At 36.0% G+C, this 21,272-nt stretch overlaps 1 protein-coding gene across 1 annotated transcript in view; it reads right to left on the reverse strand.

The window, feature by feature from the left end:
- The window catches only part of WDR72 (WD repeat domain 72), a 119,286-nt gene that overhangs the window by 54,674 nt on the left and 43,340 nt on the right, over positions 1 to 21,272 (reverse strand). The window contains exons 14-15 of the mRNA XM_013957299.2: positions 5,567 to 6,381; positions 1,255 to 1,346 (exon numbers count right to left, since the gene is read on the reverse strand). Coding sequence (XP_013812753.1) covers positions 1,255 to 1,346; positions 5,567 to 6,381 — 907 coding nt within the window. The remainder of the gene's footprint in view (positions 1 to 1,254; positions 1,347 to 5,566; positions 6,382 to 21,272) is intronic.

The following is a 21,272-nucleotide window of genomic DNA, read 5'->3' on the forward strand; positions in this document are numbered from 1 at the left end:
TCTCATGTATGCAAAGAAATATTAAAAGCTACTCTTCTAATTTGGTTGCGTTCCCATCACTTTTCCACAGGCGTAATTCTATACAGAAGGTCCAGAAGGGTCAGCAGAATCAAGATCTAACATTGTTCGTTCTGCTGCCCAGTGTATCCTCAATGCTAAAGTGTTCATTCCTAAAGTAACTGTGAGATCTGCAAGGCTCAGATACAATTGTAATTTGCAAATCCCCCCCAAAATTGCGTGAACTAGGAGATGGGATTGAATGACCTAAAGAATCTAAGGTAGTGTAACTCATATCCCAGTAAAATTACTTTTATGTTCATCAACATTTTAGTCATCTCTATACCACCTCCATGCCATTCACCTAGTTAATGTCTATAATCCCTTAATTTCCTGTTCCATCTCTGTCTTCCAACAGGCATTTTTGCTATGTCATCATAGCTTCTACAATTACGAAGAGATGCAGAAGGAAAGGTATGCTAAAAGCTGGGTTTAGATAGGTATTTTAAGGCTTATTTACACACAACCTTTTCTTCTCACATAGTACAGGGTCAAGATTTGACCTGAAAGAATTTGTATCATCAGTCTAGACAGGACTTAGCAAATATAGTGTGTTCATATTATAGTCTAGGTAATGCATACTGACAAATAACCATACTCTGTTTAGCTTTTTATTTAAACATTCTTTGGTTAGTTGCATGTTGTAAGAACAAACATATCGACTGGCTTTCAGGCCAAGATTGGTGAACTATTCCCTGTGGGATGTTAATGTGAAGAGATTATTTTATTCTGCCCTAAGCCAAAAGTCTAAGGGCATTACTGAAAAGTCAAGATAACTCCTGTATTACTAAGGCAACAGTTTGCTTGAAGGATTGTATATGTTGTTGGGCAGGTATGTAATGGTGTTGAGGGAGATAGGGTAGAAAAAAGACAATGTTTGTCTTATTACATTTCTATTTTTTTTCAGATGGCTAGAAAATGTCCTTTGAAATGCAACCAAGTATTTTCCCATCACACAAAAAATGTCTTTGATTCCAGTATTACTTTACATTCAATGTTTTGCTTATATGCTTTTGGTATATTCACAGATAAATGTAACAGACTAGTGCAGTTTCAGTGTTTGAAAACTGAAACTCCTCCAAACTAAAGAATGTAAGTGGCAAGGTTTTAATATTGCTTAATTTAAGCGTGCTTTATCAACAAAATGCATGCAAAAATACACCATTAAAAGCTAGTATCACCACTCCATATACTCACTGCTTGATAAGTCTGCATAAAAACTGGGGAACGAAGAGCTGATTGCTTCCACGTTTCGCCACTTGTTATGTACAGACTCTGACTTCTGTGGACTAAAAGAATATTAAACTATTAAATAAAAAATGAACATACTTACAACAAAGTTGTATCTGTTTTAAGGTAGTAACTGACTGCTGTCAATTACTAAGAACCATAATTTAGTCTCTTCTCAAAAATCACTTGTATGCTTTCACCCTTGAAATTCACCTCACCATTGAAACATGCACACGTACACAAATCCTGAACAATACTGTCCCGATGCAGGAACTTTAGCATTTGGCCCAAAATTTATTATAGCTAACTTTCATATTGTATTATAGAAACAAAATCATATGCAAAGAATTAAAGCAAAATATCATTTTTGCAAAGTATTTGTGCTAGTTTGGTGATAAATCATTTAAAAAAAAATATTGCAACACTTGGGACTTCAACAAATAGCTGCGATTTAGGGGACTTGTTCAGGAGCCAAACTCTTGAAGACAAAGAAAGAATATGGGAGGAGGGAAAGGAAGTGAAAAATATTCCCAAACCCTTGTACTATTTTAAATACGTTTGTTTTAATACTACGCCATAGTGACCCTGAAAAAAATATATTAGTTGTCATTTTTAAATAATATATTTCACCTTTCAAATTCACTATAACAAACAGTAATTTGTAATATTTTAAAAGCTTTAAGATTCTAAACAGCTCTGAAAGCTTTCAGCTTGAGAACTTTAAGGAACGTTACAGATACAAATCTCAAAATGCAGCAGGAGAAAACTAATCTTTTGGAGATCTATTTCTGCTAGCTTCCTGTTTTTTCATGACCATATCGATAAGGAATAAGGTATGTCAGCAAAAATGGTCTGGACTATGAAATAAAAATGTAACATAAATGTGTACTGATGCTCTTATCAAAAAGGATACCTTAACTGCTCTGTCCCACTTTTGTAATCTGACATTTTACTGCAATTTCCCTTTATTTTTTAAAGATCAGGTCAAGTTGCAAAAAATAACAGATTTACAAACATTTTTATGAACAGCATGTAAACTCAACTACTGGTGTTCCTAGGGTCATGTTTTTCATACTTTATTCTTTTTTGGATAACAAACAGATTTTTGTGAAAATATTTAATCCTGTAAAAACACTTGCTTTAGGGTTTTTTTGAGGGGAGAGGGAGGGTTGTTTGTTTTTGTTTTTTAAAGACAGATTAGTAATCTGATAATCACTGTTCACTGTTCATTCACTGTTCACTATTTTCCCATTCCACAGATTACACTCATCCAGTCAGGTAGCTAATAGTTCACAGACAAACAATAGCCTGAAACTTGCTGATCCAAACCACTGGCTTAAAACTTAAGAGCTGGTCAAGAGTTCTCCAACCAAATGTTTTTCACTGGGGAACGCTGATCTGTCAACCCTATGCTTTAAGCAGAAACATATGTCCCCATTTTGACAAGGACAGAATTTCTGGTCAAAATGAGAATATCAGACTCATCCCAGAATGCCCAACAGACTATGAACTGACAAATGCATTTTTCCAGTTCTGATTCTCCAGTTTTTTTAATATATTTTATATATAATGTATATAAATAAATAAATAAATAAATTTACAAAAGAGCCTTTCAATTTCCTGTAATAGCAAAATCATATCAAGATATGCCAGAAAACAGGGATTTAAATTTTATTATTCCATTCCCCAGGTCAAGGCCATAGTCAACTGACAATAAGATAATTCTCCCTACAGCCCAATGTATTATATGCAAAGTGGATCAGCATTAATAGAAGAAAGTTGGAATCCCAAAATTATTATAAACCAGTAGTTAAGGACACTGTGCTGGATTGCAGGGAATAAACATGCAAGTCCATTCTCTAACATCAAAGTGTCCAGGGATTTGAGTATCAGCCAAAAACATATTCAGTGTCCTAGTCACTGGACAATCTGTTCAGATGTTCTTCTTTCTCTGATTTTCATTTGAAAGTTTAAAAGCTTCACGCTTCCTGGGTTTGTGCCAACGCGACAATAAAAAGTAAACCTTCCCAGGACTGAGAAACTCACACAGCTTTACTGACAAACTCCTGAAAGGAGATCAGAATGCATTTATCTTTCATGTTAGTAACCAAAGTAGTAAGAGTTATTTGTATTGCAGCAATACTCAGGAGGCCAGTAATAGGCCAGGACTCTTAGAAGTTGTAAAAGCACAGACCAAACAGCCATTCTCCCCTAAATCTTGTAAATTAGATAATCTGCTCAGCTTTTACAGTGAGGAAATTACATACCTAGACTGTTCCAAAGTTGTCACACTGACTTCCAATTTCTCCAGCTCATTGCTGGATCTCCTCTCACCTTTCCCCACACTGGGAGGGCTGTAAGCACCCTTGCCGGGGCAGGAAAAAAATTCTCCTTCCTTCTTTGTCCCACTAACTCCTTCCACAAATGGTGCACGAATTGTAATTCAATACTTAGTTTTTCCCTTGAGCATGCAGCAGTTTCACCTATACCAACTATCCAGCAAATTGGTATGGCTACAAGCTTCTACTTTTAGATGGTAAACTGGACAAAATAGCACTTGCTTCGTTTTTTTGAACCTTTGACAGAAGTACATTATAGCATTTATTCACTATTATAATGAACAAAACTCATTCCAACCCTGAACACAGAGCAAGGAATGAATAAGGACAAGACATACAGAAAGATTTAAAGAAAAGATGAGTGTAGATTGTGAGAATTCACTCTCAGGTCTCAATTATTTGCATGAGGAAGAGGTGAAACGAAGGCTGAATTCCAAAACTGCGGAGAACAGGCAAAATCCTATTCATGCTACGTTTATTCCTAGGGGAAAAAAAGGAAAAGGGAATTTCATATGAAAAGGGCTTTTATCCCCAGCTGTAGAGAGGGAGATAATTTATAAACCAGTTATATATAAACAAAGGTAAGTCACTAAGTAGCTGGGCTGGTTGTTATGAATTATTATAGCTTCTGATGTCAACAGAATTTTGCCTCTACATCAGCACAGCACCTGCATCACTGCATCCTGCACAATAGCACATGCAAAATCTTTGTACAACTTTGTGCAGCTATGACTGATTAGCATTCAGAATGAACCAATGGAAAAAAGGTCTTAAATTAAGACATTAAAAATAATTTCAGTTAGCAAAACTATGTCTTCAATACTCAGACACAAAGAACTAGCTCATGAAAGTACATCATGCCTTTTTGTTTCCTAGACTTACCAGGAGGCTCGGAATTGCTTCTTTTTTTTTTTTTTAATAGTAATATCTGAAGACAACTGAAGTTCATTCTCTTGGAATTCATGTTTGAGATGGCATCTTAGAAACATCCTTTAGTATAAGAGTATATGGTAAATATGGACCAACAGGCAACATGATTAGCAATAAAAGTAATTGAGAAATACTTGTTTGCCCTGCAGGATTCTGCATATCTCCTGAGATATCCTGAATTCCTAGAGCTTTGTGGGAGATGAATAGCCTTTTGCATCATCAGGATCAGTATCTTCTGCACCCCTTCTTGTCTCTAAGCCACAGCATCAACAACACTGAGATACTGAAATACTAAATAAAGACCAATTCAGGTTTGCTGAACAGTCTATGGACAATATCCATTGCCTGATTAGTATGCTCTATTTGGCTTGGTCAAGTAATGTTGAACACACTTTTTTCCTTAATGCTGAAAAAGCATTCGGTCAATAAGTATGTTTTGAGTAATGTAAGTATTATTTGGGATGGTTCTCACTATATAGGCGCTGATGAGGCATTCATTCCCAGTAGCTGCCATTATTATTGGTTTTTTTGTACTTTAGATAACAGAACTAGGACAGATTGTTCTCGTCTGTCATGTTTTATTTATCTGTGGAGCCTGGGGTTTGCATGGTAAAGGAAGTATATTGCTTACAGGGAGTGGAAGCTAAAACAGCACAAATATGTCATGCGCATCTCAAAATGTGACTGAAGAGACCTTGGTATTTTACTTAGTTTCAACAGTGAGGAAAAGACTGATTTTTGGAAAGATAGTGTGAAGCTGGATAATTCAAGTCTAGTTCTGTTGAAGAAGTGTCTTGCATCTGTTTACTTATCTGTTAAATAGAAGAACAGAGTACTTAACTTTCTGCTAAATCTCCTTTCATGCAAAGGACGTCCTATAAGAAAATTCCAGAGAATGAACATAGACTCCATTGCATAGGCCCATATTTAAGAATAAGAGTATTTTTCATGTTTTTTCAATTTTTGACCGTTATTAAGGAAGAAAAGACTCATAAGGAAATGGTTCTTACCTTTCCATTTCACTTGTTACTTCCAAAGACATGTTAACTATCCTGTTGATTAAAGCTATTCTGCTTAATAAGAATACAGTTTCTGATCCCTGTGATCCATGAATATTATTTCCTGGTCCATCCTTCTTTTCAGTTTGTCCTTCAGTTGCAGAAAGGTACTTGTTTGATAAATCAAGCACTCTTTTTGAAAACAAGTTGATTACTGCGTGTTCCTCTAGCACACCATGATCAGTACAATTCCATCCTGGCAACATTAGTGATATGTGATTTTCATTTGACACAAGTCCAAAAGAGACTGGACACTGAAGCTTCAAGATACCTAAGTAGGTAACACAAAGATTGTCTATTTCCTTATCTACACCCCATGGTAAGAGACATGACAAAAGCAGTTTAGCTGTATTGGTAATGTTCACATCAGTGTTTCCTGGTGGCTGCATTCTACCTTTTCTTGAACTCTTCATTTTTTTCTGTCTTTTCATGCCACCACTTTCTTCCAAAGGCCTAACTGCATTATTATCTCTATGGACCTGGTTTGCACAAACAGTATTTACTTGCCCATCCAGCAGACATATGGAGCCAGCAGTTTTATTTCTTTTTAATGTCAGTGACCTTTTTTCAGCAGTACTTTTGGCTCTTTGTAGAGTGTCATACTCATGGAATGAATCTGATGACTTTAATCCATTGAGTTGAGATGACAGCAGAAGTTCGACAAGTCTTCCGGGATCAAATAAGAGAACATGAAAGTTTACATTGTTCCATTTTGTCTTAACTGGTAAAACAGTAAAGGACTGTTGGATGTGGCCAGTATCAGTTAGCTGAAAGAAAAATATTATATATTATGTGTCCAAATATAAACCCATAATATTTTCTAATTTTCTAGAGAGTTGCATACAAAAAAGGCCAAATCCACTAATTCCATTAACTTCAACCTAATCATCTTTATTCATTTCTCAGACAGAAAGGAAACAGGTTTTTGGTCATAACATCATATAAGGGCAGACACATATACATTTCAACATTATAATCCAGTTTCCCTAATATCTTTGATTATACAGCCATGCTATAAATTGCTTATATCTTTGCCAAAACTCAGGCATATATTTCTTCTGCTAGGTCTCATTTCAAACTGAAGGGCTCTTAGGAAAGTTAAAAATACAGCTAGGAAACAAAACTTCCAATGATGCAAAATTCCTGCAAACCTTGAGAATCTATATGCCTTGCAGCAGCAATTTGAAGTATGTCTAAGATAAGGACTATGCCTTTTACCACCTCAAAACGTGCATAACTATTTTAAAATTACTAACTTATGAGTTAAGTCACATATGCTTTGTCAGCATCGAGAACTTGCATAATTAGACCTCCAGTTATAGAGTTATGTTGCTTAAATGAAAAGAGTTGAGAGGAAAAACAACGGATCTACTACAATCATTGTGATCATCTGACTTGACCCTGTGCCACTGTATTTGCAACCTGGATCTTTCTAAAATTTTCCCATACTACTTCACCCATTTTAAAGTCCATTCAAGGCAACAGATTTGCATTTCAGTTCCACATCCTGAAGTGATAACTGTACTGGAATAAATACAAATGTCCACCATTACTGTTGTTAATGAATACCCAAAATTGTTTACAAATCCTCATAGACTCTGGCAGAACTGCAGATCTGAGAACAGCTACAGTTACTCACAGCTTTGGACTGATATATTAAAGTATGATAACAGTAACCTAACCATGATGAACTACAGTACAGTGTCAGTAGTTGCAAATCAAGTTCAAAATTATATATTTACCTAGTTTTATTCTTGTAGTTTCATTTTTAAATGATCAACCATCATTAAGAACAGGAGTATATACCTTTTAAGGTTAGAACCCATTTTGGTTTGATCAACATCCCAGGAATAGGGCAGATTAAGCTGTGAGGAGGGAATCTGTTTGGACACTTTGAAAATCAACTCCTTTTACAGATATCACAGAAAATCTTACCCAAACAAATGCCTGTCAAAAACATCTATGCTTGACATGAGAATCTGAGACAGGATTTCGTCTAAGTATACAGAAAGAATACAATATCTGAGAAGATTAAGACAGACAGAACTATAATCTCTATTAGGACATAAATTCTACAGATTAGTCATTCTCTAAGTAGAACTTGTAGAAAGAAGGAAAGAGCAAGAATGAATAAAAATATTCACATAAAACCATCTGACTAAATGCAGGACACATGCAGGTGGGAACAAGATCCTAAGGATTAACAAATTGTTAAGATAGGGAAATTCCAAAGTCTATCTTGTAGCCCTCAGGATATTTCCCTATATATGGAAACCACCGCATACTTACTTTTACCCCCATTTCCAATTTAGCATGATTTCTTCAGGAGACACACTGTTTTGGCCTTGTGCACCAGCCAATTTCCGAGACTCTTTAAGGGGAGGAAATGCACAGCATGTTCCCTCAGATCCTTTATTCCAGTCAGGATACACTTCGGTACTCAGTTTCCTACAAGTCTGAGAGCTCAGAAGAACACTGCACATTCCTGCTGCCCTTCTCCCCATAAAACGCTCTGTGCCTGCATATTCCCAGCAACACAGACTTAGTAGGCTTAGGAAAGCCAAAAGATCTTATTAATAAGAGCCCAGTAAAATATCAACCTCTTTTGCCGCTTCCTTTTTTTATGGTAACAGAACTGAACCTACCTACCACCTAATGAAGAGACTGCAGTAATAATGCTCCCAGTACTAAATTATGAATATTCTAATACTAAAAGGATTAATGTTTCTATAAAGCCTAATCTCCTCCTCATTTTTAACTTTCAAGATGAATTTTAAAATGTAAAATAAAAAGAAGGTTTGAAATAATCACTTTAAAGCAAAAAGTTGAAATATTTTATAAATGTTAACCCTGGTCAAGATGAATTTTTCAAAGTTTTTGTTTTACTATAGGAAATATTAGACAGAATCATAGAAGTCACAGAACTGTTTACTAGAAAGAACCTCTGGAGGTCATCTGACACCTTCTGCTTGACACACATTCATGTCACTGATACTTTTATGACACTGTTGGTATGAAAAAACATGAAAAATGTACAATTTTATCTGGAACAAAAATCTTAGTATTTCTGCATGCAACTAAACAGATGTATTAGAAACTGAACGAAATGAAAGTGAGTTTAAGAATATTCTGATGAATTTCCACTGCAACAACAAAAGCAATCTAAATGAGCTCGCAGAAGAGCAGCTACCTTCTTTCACTGCAATAATCACATCTTACTACCAAGGGACACTCCATGAAGGTCCTCTGAGAATCATCCAACAGTAATGTTAAGTTATGAGATGGTGATACAACATCTTATATCAGAATTCTGCTGTACCCTTTAAAAAGGTGTATCTTTTACTTTCAGGGGAAGAGCAGACACGACGCAGACATTCCTCTTGGATGCTTATGCCCTTATCCTAAAGCACTTAGGAATCATATGCTTTGTCCTGCACAAGGCCATGCTCTCAGCACTTCATTCATTCTAGCCATTTCACCTTTACAGGCAAGAACATGTCAGTAGGAAAATAGCATCAAGAAGCAAATTTTCAGCCCAGTGGTGCTTTTGCAATAAGGCAACAGCGTCAACTCCCACATCATGAAATTACAGGCTTTGCTAGATCACTGTTAGTTTTAATTTTTCCTTGTGATAATTTTATTAGAGATATTTCACTAATATGAAGTAGGAACTGCTTCTGCTGAACAAGAGCTCATCTTTAAAAGAAGCCATCAGCAAATAGTGGTAAAAAGGGTAACAGCTGGATTTAACTTGAATGCAGTCTTGATTAATTTGTCTTCCTCAAGACCACTCCTTTCCTAACTCCTTTTACATTAGAAACTGATTTTATAGGATTAACTACCCTTAAAGTATTAATATTGTGGTTACAAATAACAACATTGAAAAAATTTTGCCCTTCTATAGACTATAAACTATTTGGCCTATTTAATTTGAGGTAATTATATAATTTGACCTTATACTATTTAGAGAATGATGTTCCTACCAGATGAGGATACACTCTAAATCCATAATCTTAAAGCTCTCCACAGGGAGGCATAAGTAAGAGATTATAAACTGCTTGTTCAGGTTTTCTTTCTATCCCTTTCCTTTTCTTTTTTTTTAATAATATATTGCAGTAAGCAGTAGGATTATTTTAATCTTCAATTATGCTGTTTCCTAACACACAGGAAGAAGCCCCTGGAATGCAGACACTGGACTTCACAAGCTAGCTTTGACATGTACAGAACCCATTGTTATGATTTGGCTTACCATTTTCATTGTCTCTGTTCAATACGTTTTTATTTGGTTGATTAACATTTAGTAAACCCTTAGGAAAATCACCATCCAGATAAAGAAAAATACTGTGACAATGTCAATCTGTTGATGCATCTGGTGATACTACTGTGTGTGAAGTCCCAATAAATGTTTATTGGCAATATGAAAGCTTATTGACATTGATCCTAAAAGCAGCTACCAAGTTATCTGAGCTTTCTGCCATAGGCATTTCATTCCAGTGAAAGAAGGTGGACATCTAAACCTTTACACATAAAACGCTATTTAGGAAATATAGACAAACTATTCCGTGTAACAGAAAATGACAGAAAAGGAAGGAAACCCATAAAACTGAAAGAGAGAGCTGGGAACAGTGTTTGATGATGGATATCGAGAAGTGGCTGAAAAATTATTTACATTCTGAACAGTGTTTCCCCAGAAGTGCTTTACAAAAATAACATCTCACTATATACAGATAAGCGTTATCTTCAATTGCTTGATAGAGAAATGAACACATGAAGAGTTTAGTAACTCAGTCTCAAAAATCAGGCTAATAACAGTAGCAGCAGCAAAGCAAGACCTGTCTCTCAACCACATGATCTAACTCTGAGGCCTCTTGCCAACAGACTGGCTTCAGTAATAACAAGATTCCACTTTTTTCCTTTTCTGACCATTTTTGCTTAACTCAGTCTCAGCTATCATGGGATTCTCCTTCCAACCCAAATTGCTGTCTGATAGTACTGTACATATCCAGATATGAAGCCATTCAAACCTTTACATTACCCCAGTAACTTTCAAATTATACACGTAAAAAGCAAATTAATTACAATATACACGAATGCTTCCTTCAATTCTGCAAGTTGAATGACCATACTGTAATGCATACAGCACAACCTACAGATTTTGATAACCACCATTTCAGAAGATAATGAAGAGGCATGTTCTTTTCCTAATTTACCATTGTAAGTCTTCAATGTCATTGCTGATAAGACAACAGACTTTGATTTCCTATTGATAGACCTCCCCCGATCACCAATTACTGCTATTATTTAGCTGAGCAATCAAGAGGGTTTTTTGTTTGTTCATTTATTTTTAGTACATCTTCTGGAAGCTATTACGAAGACAAACAGCAAACTGTATGACCATTCATAATCACACAGCTTCCATCCTGATCCTCCTTCATAGCTTCACTTGTTCACTGGTTTAGTAATTTTAACCAGATTTTGGAAAGCTGCTCTTTGTGCTCTTTGTCATTGTACAAGCATATGAATCTGAACTGTCAATACAGGTTAAAGTCCCAATGCACTTCAGTTGTAAAAATAAGCTGAATGTGCTACCTCACTCTTGTGCATCACAAGCAATAAGTCTAACAAGGAACCACTTGGAAGGATGCCTATAGTAGCCAAGAAAGCTTAACTTTGGCAATAAGAAAAGTCATTTTTATAGTAAAACGTAAATATTGTCATGCTCAGAGCTAGATTTTTATTGCCATAATATAGCTTACCACTTTTTTTGTTTGAAAGTGAGTAGGAATTACTTTTTAATTTTATTTTGCATACCTATGCATTGTTTCAAAATTAACCCAAAAGCAACATCAGCCATCTTAGTTGAAGTATTGGCTAGTCCCTAACAGACACTGATGATTTCACAAGGATTTGATGTTTAATTCTAACTTTTTAATTTAAGCTTTTCCAAAGCCCAGAGTAAAATAGTTTACTATTTTTAGAATCAACTAACAAAACACCATTTGAAGCTGAATAGTTCAGTAATGAGACTAGACCTCCCATGTTCAAAATACTGCCATTTGTGTGCCGGTACCATGCCTGTTAACAATTCAAACTCAAAATATTTATACTGCTTGGAGAGATCTGCATTGCTCAATAATGCTCCCTTTGAGGCTTTCACCTGTAAGCTTCATAAAAAAAAGCAAGAAGTCTGGCTACAGACATAAATTAGTGTCAGATCCTGAGACTCATGGACCTCTTGCGCATGATCTCTGATTGAACCAGAGCAGAACAGGCCTTCTAAATCCAGGGAAGAACAGAATTCAGGGAGACTCTGAAATGGCAGGCTACACTCCATGCATGGCAACTTCCACCTCTGTAACAGCTCCCTACTTTGCTACTGAAGGTGCTTGAGCCAGGACAAGACAAAAGCCAGTGCAACAAACTTTGCAGACACACTTTAATCAAGTCCTTCAGGCATGCAATCCATTCCTGCTTTACAAATCTTTACCAAATCACTTTAGCATCCAAGGAAAATAATCCCTTTTTTATAGTGGAGGGGAGAAGAGGAAAAAAATAGCAGCATCCTTTCCTTGCCATGGCCCCCAAACACATCAATACATGCTATTATCTTTAACAGGTTTAAGACAGACATACCACATAAAAATTTCATGGGAAGTACAATTCAAATGCTATCTTACCTAGCTGCCTTCTTGTCTCTAAAGACCCTTTTCCACTGGGATCTAACTTTTTCTGGGAACTCTATTCCACTTAAAATACACACTTCCATTAGTTGGCAGTGATTGCCATATTTTTTCAACTCCTCATATATGTGTACTTTCTCCACACACACCAACTTTCTTTGCTAGATGCATTCTATTGCTGGTTTTGTGCTAAAAATGGATTTGACAAGAATGGTCTTGACGTTCGTTTTACATAAAGGAAATAAAGTGGCAGAATCACATGGTTAATTTTAGAAGAAAAACCAGTCTCAAAATATACTTAAAGGTCACTTCGATACTACTGAAAAGAAAGGGCTCAGTTCTCACTGTGTGGGCAGTATTAATTTGTATGTAAAACAAGTCCTAAAGTATAAGATGCGACTCTCTTACAGACTTTTAGCCTTCTTTATGTATTATGCATTCACTTTACTGCAAACATAACAATAGCGTAAAAAGTAAACAAAAATTTGGCCTGAAAGTTCCCAGTGCCTACAACATGCAGCATGCTATATAGAGCCTTATAAAGCATACACTATTCTGCTGATTTTAGTCAGCTATTTTCTTTAATTTTGAAAAAAAAACATGGGTTGCAATTGCCTATCTTTATATTCTCTGAGAGTATGATTTGCTCCATTAATATGAAACTCTTAAGTCAGGAAAAAAAAAAGAGTCCTCTCCTTTCACACTGCCTAGCTTCCATCCCAAAAGGCACAATAAAATGTTAGACAAAAATTGAAGAGCTTATTCTTGAGTGAAATTTTGATCAGATTTTGCTGGGGGTGAGTTTAGTCAAAGCCCTGTCAAAGGAGACTGGAAGATCCATTCATTAACATCATATAAGCTTTCTTTCTTTTCTTTTCTTTTTTTTTTTTTTTTGTAAATGTTCTGTCTCTTGATATTCATCTGAGATTTTTGGTAGCTTTATAGTTTTCTAATTTGACCACCATTAAAATATAGGCCCTTAATAGGTCACCTTAATATATGCTCAGTGAAGGGAGCATCCAAATACACAATAGAAGTCAGTCTGACACAAGCAGTAGATCTTCAATCTTAGGCTTAGTTCATTATTAAATATACATATAACAAAGGAATCTGCTAACTGATCAATTAAATATCACCACCCTATTGGGTCTGCACATATGTATGCATATTCAGTGAAGACACACTGCACAAAGGACAGGTGCTTCACCCTTTCACACAAGTATTTTTAAGCAAAAAACAATGTAGTCATTAAAACCATGCCAATTTATAGTCTGTCTCTAGAAGTTTCTTTGTATCGTAATTTCTGAAATACTACAATGAACTTTTTTAGACTACAAGATCACTATACTTATTTCAATGAAATTAACCTGCATTTGCTTTCAACTTCTCATGTCATTTCCGTAACCTGACCTTTAATTACAGGACAAAGACAACAATTTCTGTTAAAACATTTATGTTTGAATTGTTTACTTGTCAGTACCTCTGTGGCAATCAACATCCATAATAGTGGGTTTTTTTGTTTTTTAAATGAAAAGCTGAAGAACCTCAGTCATAGAAATGAACGAAGCAGATGGGGCGGTAGAATTTGCCACCCAAAATTTATTGAGGGCTAGGAATTTTCTAATTCTCAATCATGCCAGTCACTGGGATGTCAGCGGAGGTTCAGAGATCCTCACTTTTCTCTGAATCGGGTCCCGTCATTTCTCTGGCTCTAGGCTTATAAAAATAAACATGCTGTCACACATGGTTCCTTGTAAAAGCTTGTCAGCTACCCCTATCCCATCTCTTGTATTTACTTCCTGGAGCTGGAAGAATTGCTTTAACTGAAACAGCTACATGGCTACCTTATCTAGGGGTCTTAAACATGAACTTACATTTCTAAAGACAGCTCATTTCTATTCCCCAAGATGCTCTGTCCTTGCTGGCAGGAAGTGATAAATATTTTTTGATTCGGAACAAATATATGGAATAGCTCTATAAATGGCTTTATCTGCACAGACCTTTTTCTGTTTAGCCCCTGTAACAAATATAGTAATATTACATATATTATACATAATGGGAGAAACAATTATGTTAGGGGACATGTTTGCAGGACGTGTCTTGCACAAATTATTTTGCAAAATATAAAACTTGTAACTGCCTCATGAAATTGTCTCACAAAACAAATACATAAACAATGCACAAAATGGATGGCACAGTGGAAATTAAAGCATTAAATTTATTTCTAAATCCTCTGAGCCCTGGGTTGCTGGAGATGGTAGTCAATAGTAGTTTAAAAAAAAAGATTGCCTCCTTGAAATGTGCTTGGTGGACAGCAGCTTCATGATTGGCAGCACAAATAGAAGACAAACGAGAAAGCCTTCAATCTGCAGCTGATGCACAGGAAGAACATGGGGAGCTGAGTTTACAATAGAGAAAACATTACCAAGCTAATGGCACAGGCAATCATTTGACCACCATGCATCTCTGATAGCAGCAGGGCATCCATTTTCAGTTAAGTGTTAGAGTACCTTTTTGCTTTCTCTGACCACTGCAGGGGTAAAACAACCCCGTGCGTGAAACCCACTGACTGGTAATAAATTACTATATTGGATACTTTTTGTTTTCTTTCAGCAATGACTTTACTGTGTATTCCTGCTATCATTACCAATTAAAGTGGAGATCGCGTTAGCAAGCCATATCTAACTGTATATCAGTCCCTATGCTCCAATTGCTTTGGCAAGTATCATAGGGTCAAGAGGCTCCTTTGACCTGTATCAGCTAAGTCTCTCTGACCACTCACTATTTGAAGCAATCTCAGCTGAACAGATGGACACTTTTGCAGACTCTATAAAGCTTAGAATATAAAGATAAATGAAATTGTGTTTTGGACTTCAAACTGGTTTATGAGCATAAAATATTGCTGGCAAGTTCCACAAAAAAACTGTTTTCAAATAGCACATCTTAAATCTATCCTATGAATACAGCACCTCTTCATCTACTGGTAAACTGTATTTTTTTGTAGAAACTAAAAAAAAATAAAAACTTGATATAATTTACATGGCTAGTTATCACAAATTCACTTTTGAATTTTAGAAAACCCAGGTTAATTATTTTAACTGGTAAAAAATGAGCAAGAAAACATAATCCAGCCTTTTACCACAATGCTCACAAACAGTAGTGCAGCATACTGCACGTGGTCAAACAAATCATTCAGTGGAGGAATACTAAACCAGTTAGATACTATAAAGCATTTGGAGAAGGCTCTGACCTTCATTTTAAATTTCTCTGATCTTAAGGTTGTTTTTTCTTTGGGGGGGGGGAGGGGCAAGCCCTTACTCTTTAAATTACTGCACCAAGATTTTAGTCATACTACATTTAAAAAAAGCAAGCGTGATATTCCCTGGGTGATGCTTTGAAAAACTGGTAATAATTAGATATAAATGTGGTCATACCATCATATTTATGCGCTTGTAACTGAAAAACAATCTCTTATTGTTCAACAATAACACTGAACAGTCTTTTATATGAGCTAAATCACATCAGCAGACCTGCCTGGTTAAGTTCAAAACCAAGTAACAAATGTTACATAGGCTTAACGAAGTTTAGGGTTGAAAATATCTGAACAAGTTGCATGAATCCATGGGATACAACTATTTTTCTTTTAAGCCTGGCTCAGCATTCAGCAGAATAAGTCCTCAAGATGTAAAGTCCTGATCTGCATCTTTTTGCAGAAGACCATGGATGTTTCATAGTGATACCATCCCAAGACTTTCTCTAGTCCTTCATTCTAATATCACCTCAATTCAATCAACCATTCACAGTAGTCTCGCTGACAATAAACTCACCATTATTTGTAAATGCCTACCTCCTGGAGCTTCAGGATCCCCTGAATTTAAGGAGCGCAGTTTCTAACAGACACAGGCAGGAAAAGTTTGAAGGCCTACCCCCTCTAAAGCAATGCTGGCCTTATGCATAGAATGAGGATCATATAGAGTCAAGTATTCCCATAGTGGAAGACATTCCTACTGCTTAACTTCAGGTACTTAATTTTCTTATTAGCCAAAGGAGAGAGGTAAGATCTCCTTAAGTGGGGGGGGGATACAGAGCACCTAAGTCTTTCTCTTAATCAATGGATTAAGATCCATTCTTAAGATCCGAGTCTTTCTCTCACTGGAGAGGCATTTTTCTTCATTAACTAAAAAGGATTCAGATTAATTCCAGATAACTTTATGCATCTCTTGAGGCAATCTCACAGGGCATACATGCCACAGGCTCTCTCTAGACTCAGTGGCAGTAAACTAACATCTCCAGATGTTAATTTAGATTTTTGGATGGCCTTACTTTTTGGCAACAAAGGCAGGAAGAACCTGGGCCTCACCTACTGTTAGGCAGCAAGGGTGGTGCTTACCGTTTAGTAACTTCGAATACTCCCCGTTGTTCCTGTCTATGGTCTACATCCATATACTGCAAATAATTGTCCCACAGCCCTTTTACTATATATTTTCTTCAGTTCAACAAGAGTTTTCTCTCAAGTCAATATTCTCTGTGTTTTTCTTTTTTCAGAGTGAGTAAACGAATAACTTTTCACGTTCATCTACCCTTTATAAACATCAGTACCCGCATACAAAAAACTAAGTGTCCAATGCCTGGAGTCGATAGTGGTGTCCCAGTTTGCTTTCACAGGCCAGTTCATGCCTGACCCGAGCCCTCATCATTTGTACAATGCAGTCCCAAACAAAAATTTCAATTCATGATGAATTTTTCCATATGAATTGGTTTAAAGAAAGTGTACTTGAACTTACTTTACACTTCTTTCATTACATTGCTCATTACAACAACTCTGATTGTATTACTGAAGATGTCTAGGTCTGAACTGGAATCCACCTCCCACACAGAAATGCCTACAATATTTTTTAACCTTGCATCAATGTTTGTCCATCAATTTAACTGCAAAATAAGTAGAGGCAACCTCTTTCCTTGTAACACTAATTTCTCCCTTTTTCTTATCCCAGTGGAGAACACTAATCTCTTCACAGCACTTTGACCAGTAATCACAGCGTCACTTTTGATAAGTCTGTGGCAAAATGAAAGTAATTAGGCCAAGGAGGAGTCTTCAAGCTCAAGCTGTGTGATGAAAGTAAGTACAAGTAGTACAATGGACCAATCAACTGGATAAATCCACCTTTTTATCAAGAATGGAAGACCAGTGGACAGGCAGATTGTAGGCCAGATGGATCTACTGGGCTCAAGAAATTGATAATTGTTTAGGGAAAATTGTTAGCACACTTATCGCTTAATGCAGACTGATATGAAAACTGGAAGTTTCTCACCCTTTGTTTTGATGTTCACACTAGCTCTCTCTCTCCATCAAAAATGCTGAACTTAAACTTTTTACTGGATTAAATGTAAGCGTACATAAACAAGTGTTCCTGGAGTCATACCGTAACACTACTGATATCAAAGAATATTCTTCAGATTAATTTTCAATGCCAGATAACAAATCTACATTTTGTTTTCCACAAAATATTTGAAAATATAACAGCATGAACTTTTGCTTTGCTCTAGAATTCAACTTACTGTCTGGGCACACCCTATCTGAAAGATGAACCTGAATACAATGCCTTTGACAAAGTCACTTCTCTCTAATTTTATTAAAAAGGAGTATCAAAATGAACTGTGGATCCATTCATCTCAAATAAGACCTATTTATCTTCTACATTATGGACAGCCTCCGCACCATGAAAACCTTAGAGGGAAAGGAAGTGTTTTTATATAAAAACACCTATATAAAGTCTTATTAATTTATATATTTAATATTCAAATACTATTTCTACTTCTTCATACACTAACTTATCTGGAATGTTGAAGTAAATTCTTTAACCAAAAAGGATACATCTCTAAGATATATAGTGCCCAGAGGTCAGTGACAGCCAAAATAAATAGTAGGTACATTTTCAACCACTTAGGAAAAGTTTCCAGCCTGACTCAGCACTTAGGAAGAAATGCCATAAGCTGGAATCTCTCACATGTGTTTCCCAGATCATCAGCTGGACAAACAATACCACAGCAATCCATAGAGTACAGAACTGTCTCATGGATTTGGGAACTTTATACTCAACTTACAGGATGAATGAACATCTGAGCATCTGTGAGAATAATGAGGAACTATTAAGAGATATTGCCAACCCGACCATAAAAGGAGGTTAAAAGCATGGAAACATTGCTTTGTGCTAAGAAGGTTTGGTAGATATAAAAATTAAGTTACCAAAACATGGCTGGCTGCTGACTCCAACTGAAACAACATATTTGTCCTGGGCTGCTCTAGTAGTGCATTTCTCACATTGGATTACAAGGATCCCACCTATGCTACATAAAAATACAAAATCTACTAGACCAGATCAAAACTACTAGAAAGCAAGTAGCTTTCTCTTAAATAACAGCAACAAATGTGGGATTCCTTTTCAGTGTAAATCACTCCCAAATCAATTAATTCTTAAATACTAAAATACTGCTATCCTAGAAAATTCCATTCTTGCAATCTCAGGAATAGGCAAGCTGGGTTTTCTCCAGCTTCTGTATCATTAGTAGACCTTGTGTAGAACATATCAGGACAGCAGCTAAGTCTGCGGAACTCACTGTTTTCATCATACTATGCTTTCCTTAACAGTTGTGTAATCTTATTCAAGGCTGTAAAACTGCCTAGGTTTCAAAGAGGACGATATTTGAAGATAATGAATATTCTCAGACGTATCTGGTGGGCAGATTTGTCTTCCCCAGAAGTAGTGCAAGAATCAAACCTGACCAGCAGAAAACAGATTATGTTTTGAGTATTAACACTTTGAAAAACACATGAAAAATATGGAAGTTTAACTGCTGCATTTGCTATGCTGTCTTTTTTAGGAATTGACCAGAGTTTAGCTTAGTATTATATTTCTGATATTTTGCTGTGGTGAGAGAATTAAATAGTTACCAGAAGGAAGATGGCAGACAGTAGTCTTTCTTTTGCAGACCAAGTTTCAGTATCAACTTCAGAAGAAACCTCTTTGCAAGCCCTGCAGGTCCCAATTCTATAATTGCTTGTAAACTGCCAATGTATTTCTGCAAAAGCCACTATCCTTTTTGTTTTGAATAGCTGTGAGGGCATCAAGCTTAAGGTTTCACAGATCTTACTGCCTATTGCTATTTTTTCTTCACTAAAATAACATGTATCAGAAACTATAAAAGGCCAGGAACTTAAAATGTTTAGAATAGAAAAGAACATTGTTATCACAAGTGTAAAGACTCCACCATCCTCCTGACATGAGTGGTGAAGAATCCTCAAAAACATCCCTGCACATAGAGCGAAGATACAGAGTCAAAATTGCATCCTCCTCTTGAAGTAATTTTAGAAATACTAAAATTAAGTCGAGCACTTACAAGGAATAGTAATTAGGCTGATCTGCAGAAGAAACTACATCTTAGGGATTAGAAAGTTGTAGAGGTAAAATGAAAGATTGCAAAATTCAAACTGCATAGGACTTCACACACAGAAAATAAAAAGAAACAGTCATAAATGGAGAAGAACAAGGGGGGCGGAATAGTACTTCAATAGGGTAAAAACTGAAGATACAGCCCTAAAAAACAAATGAAAACTTTGCTACAGTTTTCAAGGGAAACTGATGCTGTTCTTTATCAGACTACCGATTAGCTTAAACAGAAGAAATACAGTATTAGAAGCCCGATTATTTCTGCACATTTGATATGGTACACAAGAAATATTAGTTAAGAAAGAAAACAGAAGAAATACAGTTTGCACTTGTTTAAGAAAAACACTAAAAAAAAGAAAATGAGCTGTTTCAGTGGAAATCGTTTGGCTGTAGAATATTATCAGCAGTGCTCCCCAATATTCAGCCTTGTGCCAGTCTATTATTTTTATTAATGTCCTTGGTATAAAAAGATACAGGTGTCATAGAGGAACTTAATAATGGCACAAGATTTGAAGACACCCTCAATAAAAGGAAGATCCAAGTATTGGACAAGAATGACTGAATGATGTTTTAAAGTCACAGAAACAGAAGGGAACTGCAGCATGACAGTTGAGGTATGTGGGAAGGTAAAGAAGTTAGTAACAGCTGTTAGGTTCAATAAATGGTTCTTCAAAGTAAAATACTTCAGAAGGACTACTGATAGTGACTTTACAATTATTTCTAGTAGAAGGCTCCTGCAGCAGTTCTGTAGCTTTGGCACAGGATCCAAATAGATGTCTAGAAAAGGAAAAATGAATATTTTAAACCATCTTCAATATAATGTCAAAGAAAAAATTGCAGAAATATATATATATAAAAGTGTTGTAACAAACAGGTAGGTCTTCCTCAGATGTCTCGCAGCCTGTGTTACTGTTTACATCAGCACGAGTAAATTGTGCTATGAGATCAAAGCAGCAGCTTCTTCCTCTCACTTTGCATTGGCGTAATCAACGGAGAGAGCACTGAAGTCAACAGAAATTCTTGACTCGAGGGACTGATTCAGAAAGCTACAGTAACTTTCAGCAAAGCTGATATACACTCCATGCTATCAATATCTCTCAGAATCAGGCCTTTTAACTGGCACCAAATTAATCTCATAAGGCAACTACTCGTTGTAGTTATGTTACCATGTTGGTTCCTTGAAAAAAATACATAACTTTAATTTCACAGAAAACGTACTATTGAATTGCTTTTTCTCTCTGAGTCATGGGAGATACATGTTGAGGTCTTTGTTTCTTTGCTCATTTTCCTATTACACTTTATTATTGACCTACTCAATATAGCTTCTGAGCACCAATCTCAGTAAAAGCACAGAAATACCCTGGAAACACCACCATAAAGATTACCAATGTGCAGGAGAAACATTCTACTTCCTTGTTTTGCTTTGGTCTTAAATATCTGCTTCTTACAAATGATCAAAATCTGGAATTCCTCATAATAATTCTTTAAATACCACAAAAGAAAATAAATGAATCTATAGCTAACCCAACA

The sequence above is a fragment of the Apteryx mantelli genome, chromosome 15 (assembly GCF_036417845.1).
Source record: "Apteryx mantelli isolate bAptMan1 chromosome 15, bAptMan1.hap1, whole genome shotgun sequence".
Taxonomy (NCBI): Eukaryota; Metazoa; Chordata; class Aves; order Apterygiformes; family Apterygidae; genus Apteryx; species Apteryx mantelli.